The sequence below is a fragment of the Ictalurus furcatus genome, chromosome 27 (genome assembly GCF_023375685.1).
Source record: "Ictalurus furcatus strain D&B chromosome 27, Billie_1.0, whole genome shotgun sequence".
In the NCBI taxonomy this organism is placed as follows: Eukaryota; Metazoa; Chordata; class Actinopteri; order Siluriformes; family Ictaluridae; genus Ictalurus; species Ictalurus furcatus.
In genome coordinates, this window is record NC_071281.1 from 17,507,420 (window position 1) to 17,534,434 (window position 27,015).

General features: G+C 38.6%; 3 protein-coding genes and 1 long non-coding RNA gene across 8 annotated transcripts; 2 read left to right on the forward strand and 2 right to left on the reverse strand.

The window, feature by feature from the left end:
* The first annotated feature begins 4,485 nt into the window (after positions 1 to 4,485).
* LOC128602939 (uncharacterized) lies at positions 4,486 to 7,663 on the forward strand. Of its 2 annotated transcripts, none has more exons than XM_053617084.1 (4): positions 4,486 to 5,076; positions 5,858 to 6,046; positions 6,775 to 6,989; positions 7,277 to 7,663. In XM_053617084.1, the coding sequence occupies exons 1-4, from the start codon at positions 5,067 to 5,069 to the stop codon at positions 7,556 to 7,558; spliced, it is 696 nt and encodes a 231-aa protein (XP_053473059.1). In that variant the 5' UTR covers positions 4,486 to 5,066; the 3' UTR covers positions 7,559 to 7,663. The 2 variants fall into 2 exon arrangements, with proteins under 2 accessions (XP_053473059.1, XP_053473060.1); XM_053617085.1 differs by having other exon boundaries at positions 4,488 to 5,076; positions 6,778 to 6,989.
* A 9,450-nt stretch (positions 7,664 to 17,113) lies between these two features.
* LOC128603095 (uncharacterized) lies at positions 17,114 to 21,739 on the reverse strand. Of its 3 annotated transcripts, none has more exons than XM_053617312.1 (5): positions 21,198 to 21,739; positions 20,812 to 21,003; positions 19,633 to 19,868; positions 18,670 to 18,732; positions 17,114 to 17,812 (listed from the first exon to the last, which is right to left on the reverse strand). In XM_053617312.1, exons 1-5 carry the CDS (start codon positions 21,205 to 21,207, stop codon positions 17,627 to 17,629), a joined length of 687 nt encoding a protein of 228 aa, XP_053473287.1. In that variant the 5' UTR covers positions 21,208 to 21,739; the 3' UTR covers positions 17,114 to 17,626. The 3 variants fall into 3 exon arrangements, with proteins under 3 accessions (XP_053473287.1, XP_053473285.1, XP_053473288.1); XM_053617310.1 differs by having other exon boundaries at positions 20,812 to 21,012; positions 21,198 to 21,736; XM_053617313.1 differs by lacking the exon at positions 18,670 to 18,732 and having other exon boundaries at positions 20,812 to 21,012.
* Positions 21,740 to 21,910: 171 nt separating this feature from the next.
* Positions 21,911 to 23,125, forward strand: LOC128603097 (uncharacterized). The gene is made up of 2 exons (XR_008384965.1): positions 21,911 to 22,456; positions 22,783 to 23,125. It is a non-coding gene; the product is annotated as an uncharacterized LOC128603097 (long non-coding RNA).
* Positions 23,126 to 23,295: 170 nt separating this feature from the next.
* Positions 23,296 to 25,610, reverse strand: LOC128603096 (uncharacterized). 2 transcript variants are annotated; one of them, XM_053617314.1, is made up of 3 exons: positions 25,247 to 25,610; positions 24,329 to 24,543; positions 23,296 to 24,041 (listed from the first exon to the last, which is right to left on the reverse strand). In XM_053617314.1, exons 1-3 carry the CDS (start codon positions 25,398 to 25,400, stop codon positions 23,760 to 23,762), a joined length of 651 nt encoding a protein of 216 aa, XP_053473289.1. In that variant the 5' UTR covers positions 25,401 to 25,610; the 3' UTR covers positions 23,296 to 23,759. The 2 variants fall into 2 exon arrangements, with proteins under 2 accessions (XP_053473289.1, XP_053473290.1); XM_053617315.1 differs by having other exon boundaries at positions 23,298 to 24,041; positions 24,329 to 24,540; positions 25,247 to 25,609.
* Positions 25,611 to 27,015: the final 1,405 nt, after the last annotated feature.

Below are 27,015 nucleotides of genomic sequence, written 5' to 3' on the forward strand. Positions count from 1 at the left end.
TCCTGGTGTTTACATCTAGACGTGTTAAACATAACACATACAACCTTTTGTATCAGACCACCCACTTTGTAGGTGAGCAAAAGTATAGGAACAGATAAGTCTTGAAGTAAATGAAAGTAAATAACACTTAACATTTGGCTGCGTGTCCCTTGCTTGCAAAAACTCATCAAACTGCATCAATCCTGTGACTCACTGACACTTGTGTTGCTTTTCCAGGTTTTTACTGCAGCTTCGTTCAGTAGTTGTGTGTTTCGGGAGGTTTCTCCCTTCAGTCTCCTCTTCAGGAGGTGAGATGCTGATCAGTTGGGTGAAGGTCTGGTGATGGACTTGTCCAGTCTAAAACCTTCCACTTTCCCCCTGATGAAGTCCTGTGTTGAGGTGGAAGTGTGTTTTGGATCGTTGTCTTGCTGCATGATGAAGTTCCTCTGATTCATTTGGAGGCATTTCTCTGTAAATCTGCAGACAGAATGTTCCTGTAGACTTCTGAATTCATTCTGCTGCTCCATCATGAGTTCATCATCAATAAAGATTAGTGAGAATGTTCCAGAAGCATCCCTGCAAGCCCAAGCCATGACACTACCTCCACCATGTTCCACAGATCAGCTTGTATTTTCTGGATCATGAGCAGATCCTTTCTTTCTCCACACTTTGGACTTTCCATCACTTTGGTAGAGGTTCATCTTGTTCCAGAACTTTTGTGGATCATCTCTGTATTTCTTTGCCAATTCCAATTTGACTTTCTGACTCGTACTGCTGATGAGTGGTTTGCATCTTGTGGTACGGCCTCGATATGTCTGCTCTCGAAGACTTCTTCAAACGGTGGATTGTGATGCCTTCAATTCTGCCCTGTGGAGCTTGTTGGTGATGTCACTGACAGTTGTTGTTGGGTTTTTCTTCACAGCTCTCTGTCATCACCTGCTGTTGTTTTCCTTGACTGACCCGTTCGGTGTCTGTTCCTCAGTACACCAGCGGTTTCTTTCATTTTCATGACATTCCAAATTGTTGTATTGGCTTTATCCAATGTTTCTGCAAAGGCTTTGATTGATTTTCCCTCTTTCCCAGCTTCAAAATGGCTCGCTTTTCTCCCCTAGACAGCTCTCCGATCTTCATGTTGGCTTATCCTTTATAACAACATATTCAGTCTTCACAGGTGAAACTGAAGAGTAGATGTTCAGAGCTATTTATTGTTTAAACAGTCGATCTAACAGGACACGCCTGGGTAACAAGAAACACCCGTCAGTCACATGTTCCAATGTTTTTGCTCCCTTACAAATTGGGTGGTGTGATACAAAATGTGCTATGTTCTGTATCTGTATATAAATACCAGGAAATAAAAGCTGAAATTCTAAACTCTCTTCTCATATTCCTCTTTTAATCTCAAAACCAAATGTCTTCACTCTACAGTGAAAACAATTTAATTGGCCTTGCCGTCCCAATATTTTTGGAGGGGGACTGTAACTGTGACTATATAGCAGTTTAATATAATGGTAATAAACATTAACTTAACATACTGGCGAATAAACAGCAGCCTAATATAACTCTAATTATACAGCAGCCTGACATAATGGCAACGAAATAGCAACGTAATCTAACTATAACTGCACAACAAACATAAAATAAACACCAATCTTTCTTCTAAATACTTTTTAAAATTTCATCAATTCTTTTGAATCAGCTTCATTTTCATTACAGTTAGAACTTTTCCTTTCAAACCTGTTGTGAGTATTTTGACATCAATCATTATGCAATCATCCTAACATATACTTTATATACATATAAAGGATTCTTTGATTAATAAAGGTTTCATGTAGAGCCTTACAACAGAGATTTTCTGTTTCTGAGAGGGTTCTAGGTTGAACCACTGTTAGGGTGTAGTAAATGAAGAATTGCTTACGCAAAAATAGTATGACTTGATATTACCTTGTAATTGTTCATAAGTTTAAGATTACCTCCACTATATTTAATGTTACTCCACTATATTTTGTAGTTTCTATATTTAATGCTGATTAAATGCACAGAACATTAAAATCGGAAATGAAGACTGACAAGAATGTAACAGAATATAACAAGACTGAATCTGCGTGTAAAGACTTCATGAATGTTTGTTTCTAATCAATAAAATTCTCATACGCTTATGCTAAAAGGTAATGTGATGTTTGTGAAAATAAAACAAATAAAATAAAAAATAAAAACCTTTATATGGCTGTGCATGTTCACTGAGAATATAATAATGAATTCTTGAGTAAAATATCACAACATAAGTTTCATGCAGTAATACTATAATTTATTATTACTAGTAATAATTAATAAGTATAAATAAGTATTAATTATTATTAATAGTAGTAGTAGTAATAGTATCAGCAGCAGTATTTAATTTATTATTTAAACCATATAAGAATTTCTTGGCATTATGTGTACCTGAAATCATTACATTTGCCTGATATAATAAGGGTTAATATGATACAATATCAATTTTGATGTGATGTTTGTGAAAACTAAACTAATACCACAAGACAAAAAACAAAAAATCGCCACTTGAGTGCTTACAATTTCCTCGGGGATGGTGTTCTAGCATTCAATATGGTCTCTACAACCTCACTTGCGAGACCAGAATCTATGAGCTGGTGCCCCTCAGGGGCCAGACCCACGGTTTCCATAGTTCTGGCTGAGGGTCTTAAATCAGCCCTCCAGCTTGAGACAAAATCTCCCAAGGAGTGCCGTCTAGCAGGGATATTATCTCCGAGAACCATATTCGAGCTGGCCAATAAGGTACTACTAGCAGCAGACATAGACGGTCTTGGCGAACTCTCGCCAGAACTTGTGGGAGCAGAGCAACTGGGGGAAAAGAGTACAGACGTGATCTCGGCCACGTGTGCACAATGGCGTCCAGCCCCAGTGGTGCTGGAGGACTGAGGGCGAACCTCAGCGGGCAGTATGTTGTCTCCTCTGAGGCGAACACATCCACTTCCGCTTGGCCGAACACATCCAGTTGTGGATGGAGCCTCCAATCCCTGGGCCTCAGCCCTTCCTCAACAGGATGTCTGCCCTCACATTGTACATTGCACTCACTGACAAAAACTTTCCCTCTGCCCAGAGAATAATTAGTTGCGCCTGCCTGAACAGGGGGCATGAACGTAATCACCCCTGGTGGTTGATATATGAGACCACCGCTGTATTGTCTGTCATAACTAACACATAGGCCTTGCCCCCCAACACTGACGTGGCCTCACATGGCTTGGATAGCAAAGTTGACCACCCTAAATTACCTGATGGAGAGAAGTATCTCGCAAGTGCCCCCTCCACCTTTGGCATAGCTCAACAGTGCCGTTCATGATGGCCAAACCCCCCCCCCCACACCCCCCCACCCCCACCCCACATCCACACACCACCAAACAAGTTTGATGCAGTTATTGCAAGCAAGGGATATGCAACTAAATATGAAGTGTTATTTACTTTAATTAACTTTAAAACTATCTGTTCCTATACTTTTGCTGTATACTGTTGCTGTATACTGTATAAGTGTTAACACTGGAGACTCCTCCCAAAAACGCTAAGTAAATGTCTGTTTATTATTACTATATTAAACATAACATGTTTATTATTTGGTTTAGATTTAAAAAAAAGCCAGATTTGAAAATCCAATGCCGATGTGGTATAAGGATCTATAATCACTCCCATTTCAACAAGACATGGTGGAGGCACTGCAGCAGTATCTCTTACAATAAGCTCGATATAAAGCAGACTAGTAACCATATAAAATGCAATGCTTATGTAACATCGTGCACATAATCTAAACAGTGCATGACAGCAGTGCACGTCCTGGTATCGGTTAAATATCGAAGCTTGTGAAAGTTTAACTGTCACTGAGCGCTGCAGTGAAAATGTCACTGTACTGCAAGCTTTATTTCATCATATACAGTGATAACATTGTTCTAACTCACCTTTAGGAGAAGAGGTGAATTAAGGCAAAACGTTAATCTACACCACGTATTGTACTTTCACCTCATATTCAGGATTAGAGGACTGTAACAGCTGTAACAGCTGTAAATTCAGGCTTACACTTTAGGGTTCCTACAAATGCACGATTTAACAGAGTCAGAGAACATTTAGCAGTCATCCTGTCTCTCTCCACCTGTCTCACACCGATCCTCGACAGTGTACACAACAATCCTGGGCTTTAATTTGACTTCAAAATGCTTTCCACATGCCTAATGAAGTTGTTTAGACAATGCTGCTGAAATTAAATAAAATTAAATAAAATAATTCTAAAATGTATCATTTTAAAGCATGTTCATTTTTATTTACTAGATGTTAAATATTATGATTAAAATAAAGCTATACACAATGTCCAAGCATGCACATGAAAAACAACAACAACAACTGAACAAACGTGAGACGTGAGATCTGTTTTAGAATACGAAACCGAGAAAGTAAACACACACACTTGGTTAAATCTTCTGTTTTCTGTGTCTCTGTATTAACAGATCGGTTACTGACAGTTTAAAGAAACGGTTGCTGTGCTCGGAGATTTTAAAACATGGCTGCACATTTTTACGCATTTTCACGTAATCACTTTTAAGACTTTACATTCTACTTCAGTTCCATTTGTCTTTACAGACATTACACGATATTAAATGTAACATTAAATGGATAAAAGTAAAATAAAAATAATAATAATTTTTTTAAAAAAGCATTTTTATCCTTCAATGCATTAAAACATGAATTGTGGTAAATTGTTGTGGTATAAGATGAATCAATCACTTCCGGACATGCTGTTATAGGAAAATGATCAACAGGAACACACACACCATCACACCACCCTGTCAGTGATTATTTTTTCTGCAACAGCACGAGACAGAGTGTTTACACACACACACACACACACACACACACACAGAGGGGCTTCTTACAGGAATTTGAAATTTGCTTTCCTGTAAATGCATGACTTAACAGATGTCCTGACAGAGCGAAAGTGAAAGTGAATTTATCAGTCTTCCTGTCTCTCTGCACCTAAACTGATCCTCGACAGATCACACGACAAACCTGGGCTTTCATTTGACTTCAAAATGCTTCCCGGTATGTGTTCTTAACTAATAAACGCTTCTGCATGGCTGATGATGATGCATTTGTTTCGCTGTGCTCGTGTAGCCTCTGAATGTTTGCATGTGGCATTACTGTAGTCAGTGAAAGAAAATGAATAATCTGTACATGATCAGTAAACAGTAACAAAGTGTTTTTAATCCTGACGAGTTCATTATTAAATGTTTATAAGCATTCATTTACGGTCCTGACTGCTAAGCTGTGATGTCATGCTAATAATTATGCATGGAAGGGTTTTTTGTTTTTGCGTTTTTGGTGCCATTTTGTGTCGGTTTTTTTTACGACCATTGGTGGCGCTGTTGCTCTTTCCTTGTTCTACAGCACTCCAAAATAACCCACTTTAAGATATTTGTTGAGAAAATAATGTGATGTGAATGCAAAAAATTAAAATTAAACCTTATATTAGTGTGTTGTTTTTTTTTAATGTCTGAAAGCCCTGTGAGCACATTCACACCAGTCTATCCTGGAGACATAAAATCCCCAACACCTGACAATATCCATGATATTGTGCATCATAATGCTAATATACAGTATTGTGAAATCAATGATATCGTTATATCACTCACCCTTATAATGAAGTGCTGCAGTGCAGTCCTGGGATGATGTAATATGTGTGTCTTTATAACTTCTGTACACTTAATACTGTATGTTTTTCATTCTGTGAATATAAACCGTGAAGCATGGCTTTCTGAACGATTGCACTGCTCATGTTCTTGTGTATTTATTGTATATTTATGTTCTGTTCTCTGATCTCCAGTACGCAGTGTCTACCCTTTGGTTTTTGGGAAAACCATGAACTCCGATAAGCACTTTATGGATCGTCTCAGATCCGAAGTGAAGCTACATGAAGTGGACTCGCAGAATGACTGTGATGTCCTCATTGCTTTCGTCCCGATTGTGTCTCGAGCTGGAACGGACATTCAAGCTGCTCTTGAAAGAATTCCCAGTAAACACACGCATTCATAAGGCTGCTTTCACATTTGACGCTGTTTTTTCCTCAGCTGTAAGCACACATTTTCCAGAACACGTTTTTATGTAGTCCTACAGGAAAGCTGCCTTCTGTGTTTTTGGGAACCTAAATCTGCAAAAAGTTCAAATAAAAATGAAAAGTGACATCAAGCACATTTTTACCTGCCTGAACTGATCAGGTTGGTTAGTGAGTGAAAATGAGACGATTTACGACGGACTGAATAGAAAATATTTGATTGGCAGTGTTGCAGTGTATCATAAAAACGGTGTGTATTGTATGTTTGGGATGTTCAATGCAGTCAAGTTGCATAAAAACTCTAACTCTAACTTTTCGGCCTCTGCCGGAAAAAAAAAGCTGTACAAAGCTGTAGCGAAGACAAAACAACCCCCTGATCACCAGAGTTACGCCAATCTTTATTTCATCTTCATTACTGATCATAATAAATCTAATGTAGAATGCAAGTGTGAGACTAGCTAGGACTGCTAAAAGCGTTGTCATGGTTGCAGTGGGAGCATCGCAAGGGGCGACTTATTTTACATCAGCACAAAAATGTTCAGGTCAGTACTTAAAATAAAAACAGGGCAAGTGTGAAAGCAGCCTTTATTGAAAACCTCTGTATATAATATATATTTAAATATGAATTATACATGTTATGTGAGCTCTCTCGCTCTCTCTCTCTCTCTCTCTCTCTCTCTCTCTCTCAGCAGAACATTCATACAAGCGCGTCGTTCTGGTGTCTCTCCACCACACATATGATCCTAATCACATCGCACCAGACAGCAGACACTCTGTTCACAGGAATGACGTGTTTGCTGTGGACTGTCTCTATCATGAAGACATGGGACTGCTGAACTCTCGAACCAATGATGAGGCACTGAAAAGAGTAATAAAGCATCTAGGAGGAGAAACACCATATAAGGTCTCTGAATGGAGCCTGTTGATTGTGAATAAAATGTTAAACATCTGCCGCACTACAGTCACTCACACCATGATACAGCCGTGATAAATGCTACAGCCAACGCATGCACCGTTATTTGTACATTTTTAAAGTGAACATATTTTATACGATTAATTTAAACATGCATGTTATCATATTTTGTTATAAGTAGTTTAAATATTTTTCTATATTTTGATCAGCCGGTGTGTCGTACAGGAAACTGGTGTGCTTGTGTGTAAACCAGCTAATTTCACTCTCTTCCCCTGCAGGGTGCGGACAAGACCGAACTGATTCATTGGTTATGCGCCGTGCTGAGCATCTTTCTTTTTTACTTTGTTCTGCCAGAAGGGTACAGCTTCTTCACCTTCTTAATTTTGGAGATATCGCTGCTGATTATCATATCTGTGTCCCTGAGATACTACAGCCTTTACAAGTGGACTCTTTGGATTTTTATTGGTATAAACGCTGTCCTCATACTTGTTATTCAGAGTTCCACTAAGGAGTCTGTGCATGAGTTGAATGATGCCACTGAACACAGTCAAAACATGTGATACGGATAATATTGCTTTGCCTGATATTGTGGTATGTGGTTTAGAAAACTTGTTAATATTAAATAAACACTTCTCTGTTCAATAATAAACTATAGGCATGGGGGACAAAAATGTGTTCATTTGTGGTTTTGTTAAAAGTTAATAAGTTAAATTTGGGGGGGGGAAGGTTCATTCAGGATTAATAGAAAGATTTGATTTAAGATTAAATTAAAAATAAACTAAAATTAAATGAAATGAATCAAATGAGTAAAATACACAGTACTGTGCAACAGTCTTAGGGACTCTGTTTGTTTAGCATAAATTTTGTTATAGATATTTATTTAATGAATTCTGCTTTATCGAGTCAGTACAGAAACGTTTTAGATCTCCAAACATTACTTATCCAAAAATATAATGTTGCAGAAAAATATTTACGTTAGAAGAGAAAGCAACGTATTACATAAGAGACCACTTTTCAGAGAAATAAACATAATGAAGGCGGCTGGGTTTTGCATGCGAAAAAGCAGAAGAAGCAAACGTGACAGGCTCCAGAAGAAGTCAGATTCTCCAAGATGCTCAACAAAACAACAAAAGGAGCAAGAATGTGTGGACGATTGTCAAGGGGTGTAATCAGGGCAAGACTTATGGAGGAATGCTGAAAAACAAGAAAGTTCAGAAAGAACAAAACACCTCCTACCCAAGCATGCAGATCCAAGTGTCCACACCCAGGCTACACGCCACCAACACAGCAGTTTCCGATCATGTGACCTTACCGGGAAAACAAAAATCGAGATATTAAACGTATGACATTTGTTTAATTTTATCGTGTCAAGACCAGTATCTCTAAACTAGCAACACCGTTATTTATAACCACAATAAACATAACCACGTCAGCGTCTGTACGCTGTTGAGAAAAAAAGAATACTTTAACTACACAAACTTGTAGATATTTTATTTAATAAATATTTAAAATGGTCCAAAATGAGAGATATGACCAATCTTTTCAGTTGCTCTCCTGTCTGAATGAAGAGATGAGTAAGTAAAGTAGATATGTGACCAAACACACTGAACAAATCATCTGGGATGGAGATAATACTGCTGCAATGATCTACAATGACAGATGACAGACACCTGCAGACGGGTTCAACTGATGTACTGAAGAAGAAGAAGAAGAAGGCGTCTTAAAATTTATAATTGTTAATATATTTCTATGCTTAATGTTTGTAAAGTTTATCATGGTTTATGATAACCATTAATGTACTGTATTTAAACATGGGCAGTGGTAGCTCAGCGGTGAAGGTGTTGGTGAGTCAAACCTCAGCACTACCAAACTACCTGTTGGGCCCTTGAGCAACTGCTCAGATGTATAAATTAAATAAATGTAAGTTGACAGCACACGCCACAGTCGGTTTTACACCTTACTCATTCATGTTCACACTGTACACACTTTCCAGGCAGGAGGTGGAGGCTCTTAACATTCTCTGCGCTGGTGTAATTATAGACAATTAATTTGCTAATGGTTTCGCAGCCTGAGCCCGAAGAGTGAAAGTAAATGTACCAGGAAATAAACAACCTGTGGTTTGCACTTTGTCCACCAACGAATTCAGTCCAGAGCGTGTAACTCGGCTGAGATCCCCCTTCAAAATGACCCAAGGTATGTGTTCTTGATAAAATCTTATTGCATGATATTATGTGATATTGTGCTGATCCTGTTGAACCATTTGCTCTGTGAATGCGACTTGAGAAATTGTAGCATTTGCATGTTTTCAGCCCATTCCATTAACCCTTTATTTCCATAGTTAATCATGTAAAAGCTGCTTCTTTTTTCCTGATGTACAGTCTTTCCAGAAACGATCAGAGTTTTTGCCAAGGTCCTTGGGAAGACCAAGAAGTCCCACAAGACCTTCATGGACTGTCTGACAATTTCGCCAAAACTTCGTGAAGTGAATTCGGTGAATGACTGTGATGTCATCATTGCTTTTGTCCCAGTTGTGTCTCGAGCTGGAACTGACATTGAAGCTGCAATGGCCAAAATTCCTCGTAAGTACAAACAACTCTCTCTTCCTGTGTTCACAGTCAAAAAAATAAACCAACTGTAGTTTACTGTAAGAAATTACTTTAAAATCTTCATTTATAATTAGTATTATTTGAGTAATAAATGCATAATTGAATAATATAAGTAGTAAAGAATTATTATTATTATTACTACATTTTAAAGCACTATACTCACAAATCCTTTCTCATAAGGATAACCATAAGTGGGTGTGGTTTATACTGGAAGGTTGTTGCTGTGTTTTTGTTGTTTTTTTTTTAATGTTAATATGCCACTGTGCCATGAAACACTGAAAGAAACCTCACATTATAACAATAGAACATATCTTTTATATAATATATATCATAATATATATTTTAAAAATAAACTTTCACAAATATGTAACTCCTGAAAAACATTCGATCTTCTATCAAATATGACAGAGTAGGCTAAGCAAGTAAGCAAACTATTTATGAAACTGTTATTTAGTGCACAGTTGACAACAATGGCCATCCATTTTATCAGATTTACTTCACGTTTGTTTCTTGTTTTCTACAAAAGATCAGAAACGTTTTTGCTGGACACGCTATCAGAATCTACTATAAAGCTAGCGCACACGCTCATGTAGTGAGATTTTCCGAAAAGATTTGCTTTTAATAAAGATGAAGAACAACCATATAAGAATCATGAACACGCAACGAATGTACAAGTTTTTACGATACGTTACTGCCCAGCCTAGGTTGGGCCGCACAGACTAACCAGCTCGGGATTCAAGTCGATTGATCTTTAAATTGTAAGTGAGGGAGCCAGGAATAACAAAACAAGGTGGTTCAAAAAGGTTGTGGTGTATTATATCACACAATATATACATATAACTGTACAAACTAACCAGAACAGGCGTATCTTCAGGGTGGGCCAAGGCCAAAATAATAAACAAAAGAACTATGATTAGGTAGCTAGCTTACCTAAAAGGAAAGAAAAGAAAATACAAATATTCTTAGCTAACTACCTAAGCAAAGAAACAGAGACAAAAGGAACCCTCTCCCAAAATAAATGGCAGCCACACCCCTACAGCCAGTGAACCAATTGAACACATACATACACACACACACACACACACACACACACACACACACATATACACATATATACATATATATATATATACACATATATACACATATATACATATATACACATATATACATATATACACATATACACACATATATATATATATATATATATATATATATATATATATACACACATACATATATATATATATATATACACATACAAGTGAAGAGAATACAAGACAGATTTAGGGATAACCAAACTCAGAGTCAAGAGTCAAAAGTCAAAATTCAAAACCAGAACAGCAGTCAAAATACAGAGTTAGCCCAAGGGCAAGCACACTAATCAAGCAATCTCCAAGCAATCTCCAAGCAATCTCCAAGCAACCTCCAAGCAACCTCCAAGCAACCTCCAAGCAACCTCCAAGCAACCTCCAAGCAACCTCCCACACATTCTCACTCTGTCTTAGTCTTTAAAAATGGCCACCAATCAGTGAGGTCATCAAGGGGGCGGGAGCAAGGCAGGCTGGAAAGTCTGGGAGGGAGTTCGGACCTGCACACAAAATGTCACAGCACAAAAAAACTCCAACCCCCCACCCCCCCCCAGCAGGTTGTAACAGATATTTAAAATAAATCAAATGATTATTTCTGGAGACCCAGCAGAGATATCCTGCTCTGTGTACAGCACACAGATATGCGTGAGCTACATGGAACAACAACTCAATATATGAAAGCATATTTCTATATTTTGTACAAAAATATAGTGTAATTCTGGAGCTCAGTAAGGCAGTGTGTATGTCGGGTTAAAACCGAAGAGCACATGTCCTCTTTGTATCTCTCTCTCTCTCTCTCTCTCTCTCTCTCTCAGAGGGTAAGCCTGTTGTTCTCGTGGTGCTCCACCACACATATGATCACAATTACATCGCTCCGGACAGCAGACTCTGTGTAAACACAGACAGAGTGTTTGCTGTAGATTGTCTCTATTATAAACGCCAAGGTCTGCTGAAATGCCTGCGCAATGACGACGCGATCAGAGCCGTGAAGAAGCACCTGAGATGCGACGACCACATTGAGGACGACTCCATATTTGATTGCTGGTTATGTGTCCTGGTGAGGAAAATAAAGCCTTTTAATATAGAATTTACTTAAATTGTATATGACTTTTAACTTAGCAGATAATCACAACATCGCCCTCACCCCAAATTTGGTCAAAATTCACACTAAATCATCACACACTCAACTCAGGAATTGCTCTTAAGTTGTTCATTCCTTCTGATTTGTTTTGTACTGTACATAATGAATAAAGCACTTCGCGTTCCCTCGCGCTTTCTCTTCGGATTAATAAGACGCAGCTTGTCATGTTAACGAAAAACCACAAAGCATAAACTCCTCTGTCCTGAAGATGTTGAAAAACTTAAAGTTATATCCGACTGTTACAAAGCGCTGACACTGGAGACTCCTTCCACGTCCACGTGAATGAGCCGTTACTATGGAAAGGATCATGTTTAAGTCTAAATATCAACCTGTGATGTGCAGCTGCACTACAAAACACCTCCCGACCAGTCAGAATTGAGAATCCAGTGTATCGATCACATCACGGCTTATTCGGATCTGAATATAATTCTAACAGAAAATCCCAACCGCTAACGCTAAGCTAGCAGACTTAAGTAAAGCAAGACTAAAGCCAGTGTAACACTCCTGTTAACACAAATGTTTAACAGTTTTAAAATGCTAAAACGACGATCTCTGTCTCTAATAACATTTTCCGCTGTCTACATTGTTGAACATGATTCTTTTACACAGCTACGCTAATGCTGCATGTCAGGATCGTGAAAAAAAGACTCAAATTAATTGCTACGTGTTCATTTAAATCTAATTTATAATAAAACTGTATTTTGTATAAAGGATTTTATTTATTTTTTTAACCAAATGCAATACAGAGAATAATTCTGGTGTGACATTCTAGGATTAGAATTTTTAATTTATTTCTTTTCTTTTCTTTTTTTTCAGAAGGAACCGAAGAATCTCACTCGGATATTGATTGGTGTATTCGTTTGCCTTCTGATCATCCTACTGATTATAGTTATAATTAAGCTCACTTCATTAATGCGTTAATTCACGATTTAAAATTGGAATACAGAGTGCACCAGGGGTTATGCTAGCGCTTGTGTCAGAGGTATATCTATAATATAATGACTATGAAGTACTTTTGATGAATAGTTTAGCACTGCGTGTGCTTTACACTGTGTGTTTGTAGGGTTTAATATGAAACTATCTGTATATGTGTTATTATATGACAGACTATAGTAACGGATTAGTTTAATTATCTTTCTCTTTAGCCTACAGCTGTTATTTGTTGCTTTATGAGACATAGATTTGAAATAGAAAAACTAAATTACATTTACAGCTTTGTTTCCTTTCCTAACCCCAGTGGGTGAATTGAAATGGCCTCAAGATTATGTGTAGTCTATGAATGTGTGTGTGTGTGTGTGTGTGTGTGTGTGTGTGTGTGTGTGTGTATGTGTGTGTGTGTGTGTGTATTTGATTTCTTTCTGTTTATGTCACGATAGGCGACAGTGTGCACATAACTCCAGCAGACTTCTGCTGCATTTCACTCATTTGTTATGTTTTTATTTTCTGCACCTGATTTGTTCTTGAATATAGTATAATGGTGTTGTTTTGGTTTTTTTTTTTTTTTTGCAAATAAAAAAAAGGAACTTTTTGTGCCTCCCTTTCTGTTTACTCACTCACACTCACTCAGTCACTGAATTTTGTCATCTAGTCTAATCACACTAGCTATTTCTGTTTAGCCTGATGTAAATTTGGCTAGCTAATTTAGTTAGCTAGCTGACAAGTTTGCAAGACAATGCTTACACAGACTAACATAAATTCAATTCTATTCAATTTTATTTGTATAGCGCTTTGATAAGATGCTAAGAGGAAGAAACCTTGAGAGGAACCAGACTCCGAAGGGAACCCGTCGTCATCTGGGTAACGACGGATAGTGTGAGAGTAAAGGAAAGTTCATTATGGTGGTCACACTGTAAAACCCCAAAAAACAAAGCGCACGTTAAGTTCCCGGATGATGCACTCATTCCGCCGAAAAACGAAGTGTGGGATCATGGACAATGTATGCACTCAACGGTCACAGCTTTCCTTACGTAGTGGACGGGGAGGCGCTATATCGGGCTCAGATGAAGAACCGGGGGAAAAAAAATAAGATGCCATATAACATTGCCAGCAGCCATAACTTACTAAGCTGATTTGAAATTGTGTGAGCAAAATTTGCCTGTGGAGACGGTGACGAGGTCTTGTTGGGAAAAGGAAACATTAACATAAACAGTAAAATATACCAATTCATTTTTATTATCTGTTTGGCTATTTTGCTAATGCTAATACCGAAAGTCTGCCATCTGAGATGATCCTACCCTTCTAAAATTCATACACTCGACGGCAGAGTCTATAGTGCATTGTATAAACGTATACTGTAGTGTATAGAATGTCATTTGGGACACAACTTAGGCCTCTGTCAGGGCTGTTCCCACAGACACTCCTGCATGGTATGGTAACAAGTCTCTGATACCACATTTTGTTATATCATAGTGTAACATACCCGTCTTAAATTTGGTAGGTGTTCTTGCAGGGTATTGAGGGAACCAAGCAGGGACAAAATGGGTGGAGCTAGGAAAAATGAGGACTAATCATTGGTCCTAGAGAATTATCACAAGTCATCGTTCAAACCAGAAAACCGCCATTTTGCTTGCTACAGTATTAAACAGGAAATGACGGATACGTCTTGAAGGATATGAATCGTTAAGGTTACCTGGTGACGTGCTGTCATAATTAACTTCAGGATGGTTTCAGTAACTCCACTTCATCACACCACTATGTCACTGATTATTAGTATAATATACCTCTTAAACATCATTCTTATTCCTTATCCTCATTCTTATTTATATGCTGTTTATTTTTCCTGGTGTTCCAGCAATTAGATTTTATGTTATGGTCCTTGGGAACACCATGGAGTCCCACAAGACCTTTCTGGAGGATCTCACAATGTCGCAGCAATTTTCGTGACGTGAATTCGATGAATCACAGTGATGTCATCATTGCTTTTGTCCCAATTTTAGCTGCAATGGAGAAGATTCCTGGTAAGTACAAACCTCTGTTTTACTGTAAAGAGATTTTCACTTTAATTATAGTAATTAATATGACCATTATTTGTTATGTTAAAAGAGCAGTTCTTAAAAAGCCTCTCTCATAAGGGCAGACAAATTATTATTATTATTATTATTATATAATCATAGCCTTGACATTAGCTCCACACCTTTTACACTTCAGGTTTTCATATCCTTTCTGTAATACTTTTACTACTCTCTCTCTCTCTCTCTCTCTCTCTCTCTCTCAGAGGGTAAGACTGTCGTTTTTGTGGCGCTCCACCAGACATTTAATCTAGATGAAATTGTTCCAGACAGCAGACGCTGTGTGAACAGGAAGGATGTGTTTGCTGTAGATTGCCCCTTTCATGAAGATCAGGGGCTGCTGAGATGCCTTCGCAATGATGAAGCAGTCAGAGCTGTGAAGAAGACCACCTGATCAGAAACCACGACGTAGAGTCCTAAATGTGACCCCTTTGACATGGTTAGGAAAATATAGCATTATAATAGTGCCTTTATTTAAGAGTTAGCCTGAGCTTAATGGACAAGAGAAAGAAAGTGCAAGTAGAGCAGACAATGAATTAGAGAGAATATGATGGATAAAAGAGTGTAACTTTAGGCACAGACTCACAGAGAGCATATTTAAAGTGACAATTTGGCCACAAATGAAACGTGCACAAACGTTACAGAGTTCATGATGGCTGGGTGTTGTAGTCCACGGCAGCCATGTTTACACCACAGCAAGTCGCGGATAACAACAATTATTTATTTATTTAAAAAAGAGCCATGACACTGTTTATCTATTTATATTCATGTTTAATGCCGTGAAAAGACGGTAATCCGTTAAACAAGTTAGTTCTGGTTATCCCTTACATTTTAGCAGCTATAAACCTTTGTTCTCTCACCTTTAAGAAGTAAAATAAATACTAAATAAGCTCGACATGTTACGGAGAAAGCCCAAACCATGTACAGCTATGTTGTCTAGCTAATGAGCTAGTGTGCTGTTTAGTTAGCAAACTGAAACTCACCATGCAAGGACTCCCAGTCCATCTCTCAATACACCAGAACACCTGAACCCTGTATTAAATGTCCTTGCTGGCTCGGTTTAGCCGACTGCAATATGCTTTTGGGTGGTGGTGTAGGTGGTCTTTTGGGTGGTCTTTTGGGTGGTGGTGTGGGTGTTTTTGTGAGTGGTGTTGTGGATGCTGTTCTGGGTGGTGTGGGTGGTCGTTTGCGTAGATCTGGGCCATCCCAATAATTGTTCCCTGGGTTAAGTATTGCAAAGAGCATTGTACTTGCCCCACTCCTCTTATTTAAATTCTCTTAATTAATGATTTAATTCATGATTAAAATAACATAGTTCAGAGTGCTTGATGTTTCATCCTAGAGCTTGTGTCAGATGTATATCTATAATATAATGATTTACAGTATAATGTATTCAATTCCTAAGTGCCTTGGATAAATATTTCTTTATGTCCTCCAGCTAAAGACTGCATGTGCTTTACACCATGTGTTTACAGAACAGCTTTGTTACCTCTCCTAACCTCACTGAGTGTCACCCTGGATTAAAATGTCCTTGTGATTATTGTGTAGAAAGAGGGAGGTTTCATGACCCTTTAACAGAGAGCCTGACAGAGTGAAAGTGAAAGTGAATTTAGCAGCCTTCCTGTCTCTCTAAATGGATTCTCAAGAGAGCATTGATCCTCGACTGACCCTTTAAGCATGACGTAATAGAATTCCTCAATGTATATAAGATATATAAAGAAGTCTAAAGTACTCTCTTTGTGTATTAACATGTGTTGTAACGGCCACCTAATGTTAAATACTGAATGTTCATGACCCGTTAAGATGACGTCTTCTATGGTGTACATTATTGTGTGAACCATTCTATAAAGACTCGTGGGACTACCGGTTCATCTGCCTCGGGTTTTCCTTCTTGCCTTCTGTTTTTATCTTTCATCCGAGCAGACTTCGAAATCCTCTGATAGACGTTACAGTGTGTAAAAATGTCTGCTGCATGTGACATTTCTTACATCGAGGTCTTTTACAATTATTAATGCCAGGACTAAAATGGAAGCGCAGTATAGATTTGATATGCACACGTTCATGAGTTAGAAAACATATTCCACTTAATTGTCCATCATACACCAACAAAAGGAATTATTTCTGCACAAAAGGCGGTAAAGATATAAAAGTATGAAAATTTCATATCATGATTATCATGAGCAATGCTACCACGGTTATCAGTATTATCACGGTGTTGTTAAATTGTGCTGAAAATGGACAAAAAGTACTGATACACACACTGAAATCATTTAAACAGGTTTTATATTTGATTATAAAGTGATGGACAGTTGTCACTGGGCTTGCTGTGATCATTTAGTTCAGTTAGAGAACATGGCGGAAGGTAGTGATGGCGCTCGGGGGAATATCCGACCTTCCACGAGGACCAAATCCGAAGTGTGGTCATATTTTGGATTTTATATAAATGCTGAGGGAAACTTAATAGAAGATGGTAATCCTGTCTACAGAGCTTGCCAGAAGAAAGTCGCTCCGATTATAAATATCTAAATATATATTTCCATCCATCCATCCATCCATCTTCTACCGCTTACTCCTTCTTCAGGGTCACGGGGAACCTGGAGCCAAGCCCAGGGAGCATCGGGCACAAGGCGGGGTACACCCTGGACAGGGTGCCAATTCATCGCAGGGCACAATCACATACTCATTCACACATCCATTAAATGTTTATTTATTTATTTATTTATGCATGTATGTATGTGATGCTAATACTATGTCTGTTCCAGTGTATTGAAGTCTGCATTCATGGTAAACGGTTTTGAAAGCTTTTAACCCAGGTAACAATCACAAGCATGACTACAACACAAAACACAACAATACCCACTCCAAAACCCGCACCGATTCCCACACCAAAACCCACACCAATACCCACACCAATAGCCAGGAAAATGCCCAGAACAAGCAATATCCTGATACATGTGTGACGCACCTGCAAAAAAAAAAAAAAGATTAAAAATAAGACCAAATATGTCTCAGATAAATTATTCTCTGAGGAAATATTTCCTTTATATAAAAACACGCTTCACATGTAAAATACAGTGAAAAGATCATTTTAAACCAGAGTAGTTTCTGACCAGAAGGTGGCGGTAGAGCCTGTGTGTTTTCTGTTCAGCATATTGCAGTTCACTAAACTGCAATATGAGCAGTTGCCGAGCCAGCAAGGTCATTTAATACAGGGTTCAGGTGTTCTGGTGTATTGAGAGATGGACTGGGAGTCCTTGCATGGTGAGTTTCAGTTTGCTAACTAAACAGCACACTAGCTCATTAGCTAGACAACATAGCTGTACATGGTTTGGGGTTTCTCCGTAACATGTCGAGCTTATTAAGTATTTTATTCACCACTGTATGATATATATATATATATATATATATATATATATATATATATATATATATATATATAAAAGCACTGTAAATGAATACGTGCTATTTTAGTCTTTTTTTCATGATCCTGACACATTAGCGTAGCAAAAAATCATGTTCAGTAATGTCAACAGTGGAAAATGTTATGAGAGAGGAGATTGTCATTGCGTTTTAAAACTGCTAAAAATTTTATAGTGCAACTTGGAGACCTGATTGACAGGGACGTTTTAGCTCTGACGTGCCAGCTAATGTGTTCTTAACACCTGGTTCATGTGTGTTAAGAGCTGGGGGAGAGTAAACATGTGGATTGGGAGTGCTGAGTTTGGTAAACCCTGCTTCAGTCTGCTAACTAAAACACACATTAGCTCCGTAAACGTGACGTTATAACTGTACCAGGGTTAACACAGTAGAACAGATACGTACCATGCCTTGGATATCGAGGGTGGATCGCCCCCCAGTTTCTGCATCGGATATACATAGTTGGAACTTCGGAAGTCAGCAGGGGCGTGGGGGGAAATATCAACAAAAGGAAAGAATTAGATTAGATCATCTACTCGCTTTCGTTTTGTACAGTGTCACACTGACTTTACTCTTGCTTTACTTTTGTCTGCTAGCGTTGGAGCAATAGAGGAAACAGAGCTAGCAGGTAGGACTTCCTGTAAGAACAAAATTCAGCCCATAAATTGATTGTACAGCGAGCCAAATAAACCCAAATGTGTTTGATGCACGGAATTCTCAATTCTGACTGGCCAGAAGGTGTTTTTTTTTTTTAATCTATAACTGTAGTGCATGACAAACTGTGTCTTATTAACGTCTACATTAAGAAAATAAAGAAAGCCTGGTAGGGAATGACTCATTATAGCGGCTATAAGTTTGTAAGCGTGAATAGTAAAAGGAACTATAAACGGATGAAAAGGATGGCATACTGTTCTTTAATAAATACAATGTAATCATCAAAAATAGCTTTAATTTTTTTTAATCGTCGGCAAAATGCTGTTGTATAACGGGAACAAATCACTTGGGGATGTGCTCTTATTGTTGATCCTTTTCCCATGACAGCACACGTTTTATACATATTATCCGACTCATAACCACATAAACCTGAGCTAACTAACTGGGTAGAATTATTTTCAGGTGAAGATTAATTGTTTAATGAGGGAGGGTGTGGCTTAAAGTAATTAACATTCTATATTAGATGTGGTTAATTATTAGGTAACTTTGCTACCTCAGGAAAACGGGCCATGAAAGAGATTTAACTGAGACTGTAAAGTGAAAATTTGTAAATTGTTTATTAGAGGGATACAGCACACTGCAGACTGTAAATCTATTGAGGCATGACCACCGGATAATCAAACACTTTGTTATGAAAGAAAAAAACGTTCTTACCCCAACACAGCGTGCACAGCTGGAGTCGTCCTCAATGTGGTCGTCGCGTCTCAGGTGCTTCTTCACGGCTCTGATTGCGTCGTCATTGCGCAGGCAATTCAGCAGACCTTGGTCTTCATGATAGAGACAATCTACAGCAAACACTCTGTCTGTGTTTACACAGAGTCTGCTGTCTGGAGCGATGTAATCCGGATCATATGTGTGGTGGAGCACCACGAGAACAACAGGCTTACCCTCTGAGAGAGAGAGAGAGAGAGAGATGGAGAGAGAGAGAGAGAGAGAGAGAGAGAGAGAGAGAGGGAGAGAGGGAAAGGGAGAGAGAGAGAGAGATGGAGAGGGAGAGAGAGAGACAGAGAGGGAGGGGGAGAGAGAGAGAGATGGAGAGGGAGAGAGAGGGGGAGGGGGAGGGGGAGAGAGAAATGGGGGGAGGGAGAGGGGGGGAGGGGGGAGAGAGAGAGAGATGGAGAGGGAGAGAGAGGGGGAGGGGGAGAGAGAGAGAGATGGAGAGGGAGAGAGAGGGGGAGGGGGAGGGGGAGAGAGAGAGAGACAGGGAGGGAGAGAGAGGGGGGAGGGGGGAGAGGGAGAGAGAGAGGGAGGGGGAGAGAGAGGGAAAGGGAGAGAGAGAGATGGAGAGAGAGAGAGAGAGAGAGAGAGAGAGGGAGGGAGAGAGAGAGAGGGAGGGAGAGAGAGAGAGGGAGGGAGAGAGAGAGAGAGGGAGGGAGAGAGAGAGAGAGAGAGAGAGAGAGAGAGAGAGAGGAGACGACACTGAGTTAATTACTTTACACACTTTTTTGAGGGTTATACCAGGTGATTTAAATCTTTACTACTATAAATGGTTCAGTAAGTACAGTGGCAGTAATAGGAGAGGTGTGTATGAGAGTGAAGAGTGTACGTCTGAACCCAGTGATGGCTCCTGAATGTTTAAGGAGATTAATACTCGGTTTGGGAAAAAGATAAATAGTTTGCTTACTTGCTTAGCCTTAGCTTAGTCATATTTGATAGTAATAATAATAATAATAATAATAATAATACTTCACTACTTACATTATTCAATTATGCATTTATTACTCAAATAATACTAATTATAAATGAAGATTTTAAAGTAATTTCTTACAGTAAACTACAGTTGGTTTATTTTTTTGACAGTGAACACAGGAAGAGAGAGTTGTTTGTACTTACGAGGAATTTTGGCCATTGCAGCTCCAATGTCAGTTCCAGCTCGAGACACAATTGGGACAAAAGCAATGATGACATCACTGTCGTTTACCGAATTCACTTCACGAAGTTTTTGTGAAATTGTCAGACGCTCCATGAGGGTCTTGTGGGAATTCACGGTGTTCCCAAGGACCATGACAAAAAATCTGATCATCGCTGGAAAGACTGTACATCAGGAAAAAAGAAGCAGCTTTTACATGATTAACTATGGAAATAAAGGGTTAATGGAATGGGCTGAAAACATGCAAATGCTACAATTTCTCAAGTCGCATTCACAGAGCAAATGGTTCAACAGGATCAGCACAATATCACATAATATCATGCAATAAGATTTTATCAAGAACACATACCTTGGATCATTTTGAAGGGGGATCTCAGCCGAGTTACACGCTCTGGACTGAATTCGTTGGTGGACAAAGTGCAAATCACAGCTTGTTTTTTATCTGGTACTTTTACTTTCACTTTTAGGGCTCAGGCTGCGTTTCTTGGAAACAATGAACAAATGAAGCGTCTATAAATACCTCAGTGCAGAGAATGTTTACAGTGTGAACATGAATGTGTAATGCATAAAACCGACTGTGGAGTCACTGTTATCACCCTGAAGTTGATTTATATTCTCTTTTAGTTGATCACTGTATATTTTATCCAGTAAAATATAAAATGATGCACTTTATACAAGCAGCACTCTTGGGATCTTGTGTTTTGCCAGTGAGACTTTTCAGTCATTTCAGTTTTATTTCTGAAAACGTCAGGAAAAGTGGACTGTAATGCCTTAGTGGACCAGTGACAGGGTGAAGTACTCAGTACCAGACTCGTTCTTCATTCCTGTAGCGTTGTGAACATTGGCCTCAGTGACCGCCTCTCACCACTCAGAAGTGTGTGTCTTTACCTACATGTGTGTGTATATTTAACGAGTAGCAGATATTTAACTGAAGAACATGTTTGGAGGATTTCTCTGATGGTCTATGAAGTCTATTTAAAAAAACAACAACAAACAACTTATACAGTTTACATGCTAAATAATAACTTAATGTTAATTAGGTAAAATAAAATAAAGCTAAGTAAAATAAAAGGAAAATTGCATTAGGTTGAAATGCCTTTTAGAAGATATACGCTCCTGAAGAATACACGAATGTTCACTCGATCCCTCATAAATGCAGGAAAGTGTCAAATTCATACATACACGTGTTGATTTGCGGGTATTATCTCCATCCCAGACGACTTGTTCAGAGTGTTTGGTCACATATCTACTTTACTTACTCATCTCTTCATTCAGACAGGAGAGCAACTGAAAAGATTTGTCATATCTCTCATTTTGTACCATTTTAAACATTTATTAAATAAAATATCTACAAGTTTGTGTAGTTAAAGTATTCTTTTTTTCTCAACAGCGTACAGACGCTGACGTGGTTATGTTTATTGTGGTTATAAATAACGGCGTTGCTAGTTTAGAGATACTGGTCTTGACACGATAAAATTAAACAAATGTCATACGTTTAATATCTTGATTTTGTTTTCCCGGTAAGGTCACATGATCGGAAACCTATCAAATGTGCTGTGTGCTGGTTTTGTGTAGCCTGGGTGTGGACACTTGGATCTGCATGCTTGGGTAGGAGGTGTTTTGTTCTTTCTGAACTTTCTTGTTTTTCAGCATTCCTCCTGAGTACACCCCTTGTCCACACATTGTTGTTCCTTTTGTCGTTTTGCTTCGTTTGGTTCTCCATGTTTCAGCTTCTAAGCAAAGGCACACTTGTGATTACACTGCAATCCAAGTCTACTTTGAAATCCTGATATCTTGTTTCTTTCATTTATAATACAATTTTATCACCTGTCTCTTTTGTGGATATTGATTATTGGTGTGATGATGGATTATAATGTAGTATAAACCCTAATAAAGTCACTCAGTACTTGTGTTAAACTGTTTGTGTCTCACAGGCTTTATCACCCATGGACAATGCGACACTTCAGACTGTAAGCTGAAGATTAGAAAATGGTTTCTGTTTCTGTTTCTGTTCATAAAAGGCATTCATTCACTCATACAAGCTACATTTGATACTTTCTGCCATTATCTTTGACTGTTCCATGCACTTTTATTTTCTATACTGAGTAGAGGTTTGTTCCCAGGTTTGGATTAGATCTGCTAATATTTGAAAAGCCCTGAACTTGGATCCAGTTGCATCTGGTTTCCAATCATTGAGACATAAAGCCACACTTTGAGATTGCACTGATCTGAAATGTTGTCAGTGATATTAAATGGATCACACTGCCATCCAAAGAACTGCACTGTGTTTTAGTCGTCTCATTGACGTCAAATTGTCTAATCTGGAGCCATAAACTAATCACTTGGAGAATCTGACGTTTTCTGGAGACTTTGACTGTCATGTTTGCTTCTTCTTCTTCTTCTTCTTCTTCTTCTTTGCATGCAAAACCCTTCATTATGTTTATTTCTCTGAAAAGTGGTCTCTTATGTAATACGTTGCTTTCTCTTCTAACGTAAATATTTTTCTGCAACATTATATTTTTGGATAAGTAATGTTTGGAGATCTAAAACGTTTCTGTACTGACTCGATAAAGCAGAATTCATTAAATAAATATCTATAACAAAATTTATGCTAAACAAACAGAGTCCCTAAGACTGTTGCACAGTACTGTGTATTTTACTCATTTGATTTATTTCATTTAATTTTAGTTTATTTTTAATTTAATCTTAAATCAAATCTTTCTATTAATCCTGAATGAACCTTCCCCCCCCCCTCCCCAATTTAACTTATTAACTTTTAACAAAACCACAAATGAACACATTTTTGTCCCCCATGCCTATAGTTTATTATTGAACAGAGAAGTGTTTATTTAATATTAACAAGTTTTCTAAACCACATACCACGATATCAGGCAAAGCAATATTATCCGTATCACATGTTTTGACTGTGTTCAGTGGCATCATTCAACTCATGCACAGACTCCTTAGTGGAACTCTGAATAACAAGTATGAGGACAGCGTTTATACCAATAAAAATCCAAAGAGTCCACTTGTAAAGGCTGTAGTATCTCAGGGACACAGATATGATAATCAGCAGCGATATCTCCAAAATTAAGAAGGTGAAGAAGCTGTACCCTTCTGGCAGAACAAAGTAAAAAAGAAAGATGCTCAGCACGGCGCATAACCAAGGAATCAGTTCGGTCTTGTCCGCAGCCTGCAGGGGAAGAGAGTGAAATTAGCTGGTTTACACACAAGCACACCAGTTTCCTGTACGACACACCGGCTGATCAAAATATAGAAAAATATTTAAACTACTTATAACAAAATATGATAACATGCATGTTTAAATTAATCGTATAAAATATGTTCACTTTAAAAATGTACAAATAACGGTGCATGCGTTGGCTGTAGCATTTATCACGGCTGTATCATGGTGTCAGTGACTGTAGTGCGGCAGATGTTTAACATTTTATTCACAATCAACAGGCTCCATTCAGAGACCTTATATGGTGTTTCTCCTCCTAGATGCTTTATTACTCTTTTCAGTGCCTCATCATTGGTTCGGGAGTTCAGCAGTCCCATGTCTTCATGATAGAGACAGTCCACAGCAAACACGTCATTCCTGTGAACAGAGTGTCTGCTGTCTGGTGCGATGTGATTAGGATCATATGTGTGGTGGAGAGACACCAGAACGACGCGCTTGTATGAATGTTCTGCTGAGAGAGAGAGAGAGAGAGAGAGAGAGAGAGAGAGCGAGAGAGCTCACATTACATATATAATTCATATTTAAATATATATTATATACAGAGGTTTTCAATAAAGGCTGCTTTCACACTTGCCCTGTTTTTATTTTAAGTACTGACCTGAACATTTATGTGCTGATGTAAAATAAGTCGCCCCTTGCGATGCTCCCACTGCAACCGTGACAACGCTTTTAGCAGTCCTAGCTAGTCTCACACTTGCATTCTACATTAGATTTATTATGATCAGTAATGAAGATGAAATAAAGACTGGTGTAACTCTGGTGATCAGGGGGTTGTTTTGTCTTCGCTACAGCTTTGGAGGCCGAAAAGTTAGAGTTAGAGTTTTTATGCAACTTGACTGCATTGAACATCCCACACATACAATACACACCATTTTTATGATACACTGCAACACTGCCAATCAAATATTTTCTATTCAGTCCATCGTAAATCGTCTCATTTTCACTCACTAACCAACCTGATCAGTTCAGGCAGATAAAAATGTGCTTGATGTCACTTTTCATTTTTATTTGAACTTTTTGCAGATTTAGGTTCCCAAAAACACAGAAGGCAGCTTTCCTGTAGGACTACATAAAAACATGTTCTGGAAAATGCTTACAGCTGAGGAAAAAACATGGGTAAATGTGAAAGCAGCCTTATGAATGCGTGTGTTTACTGGGAATTCTTTCAAGAGCAGCTTGAATGTCCGTTCCAGCTCGAGACACAATCGGGACGAAAGCAATGAGGACATCACAGTCATTCTGCGAGTCCACTTCATGTAGCTTCACTTCGGATCTGAGACGATCCATAAAGTGCTTATCGGAGTTCATGGTTTTCCCTAAAACCAGAGGGTAGACACTGCGTACTGGAGATCAGAGAACAGAACATAAATATACAATAAATACACAAGAACATGAGCAGTGCAATCGTTCAGAAAGCCATGCTTCACGGTTTATATTCACAGAATGAAAAACATACAGTATTAAGTGTACAGGAGTTATAAAGAGACACATATTACATCATCCCAGGACTGCACTGCAGCACTTCATTATAAGGGTGAGTGATATAACGATATCATTGATTTCACAATACTGTATATTAGCATTATGATGCACAATATCATGGATATTGTCAGGTGTTGGGGATTTTATGTCTCCAGGATAGACTGGTGTGAATGTGCTCACAGGGCTTTCAGACATTAAAAAAACAACACACTAATATAAGGTTTAATTTTTATTTTTTACATTCACATCACATTATTTTCTCAACAAATATCTTAAAGTGGGTTATTTTGGAGTGCTGTAGAACAAGGAAAGAGCAACAGCGCCACCAATGGTCGTAAAAAAACCCGACACAAAATGGCACCAAAAACACAAAAACAAAAAACCCTTCCATGCATAATTATTAGCATGACATCACAGCTTAGCAGTCAGGACCGTAAATGAATGCTTATAAACATTTAATAATGAACTCGTCAGGATTAAAAACACGCTGTTACTGTTTACTGAACATTTTATTCTTAATTCACAGGGTCTTAGACGTAATCTAAACCAAATAATAAACATGTTATGTTTAATATTTACATTTACAGATAATACAGACATTTACTTAGCGTTTTTGGGAGGAGTCTCCAGTGTTAACACTTATACAGTATACAGCAACAGTATACAGCAAAAGTATAGGAACAGATAGTTTTAAAGTTAATTAAATCTCCCTCACACCGCAGAAAACCTATTTTTTTCCAGAAGTGCATGATGAAATATCACACTTCTGGGGAAAACCATAAACTAGCTGTATTTATAACCCCATGACGTCGGATTATTCAGCCATCATCGGGAATGAACGGCATGGCTGTTGAGCTATGCCAAAGGTGGAGGGGGCACTTGCGAGATACTTCTCTCCATCAGGTAATTTAGGGTGGTCAACTTTGCTATCCAAGCCATGTGAGGCCACGTCAGTGTTGGGGGGCAAGGCCTATGTGTTAGTTGTGACAGAGAATACAGCGGTGGTCTCATATATCAACCACCAGGGGTGATTACGTTCATGCCCCCTGTTCAGGCAGGCGCAACTAATTATTCTCTGGGCAGAGGGAAAGTTTTTGTCAGTGAGTGCAATGTACAATGTGAGGGCAGACATCCTGTTGAGGAAGGGCTGAGGCCCAGGGATTGGAGGCTCCATCCACAACTGGATGTGTTCGGCCAAGAGGAAGTGGGTGTGTTCGCCTCAGAGGAGACAACATACTGCCCGCTGAGGTTCGCCCTCAGTCCTCCAGCACCACTGGGGCTGGACGCCATTGTGCACACGTGGCCGAGATCACGTCTGTACTCTTTTCCCCCAGTTGCTCTGCTCCCACAAGTTCTGGCGAGAGTTCGCCAAGACCATCTATGTCTGCTTCTAGTAGTACCTTATTGGCCAGCTCGAATATGGTTCTCAGAGATAATATCC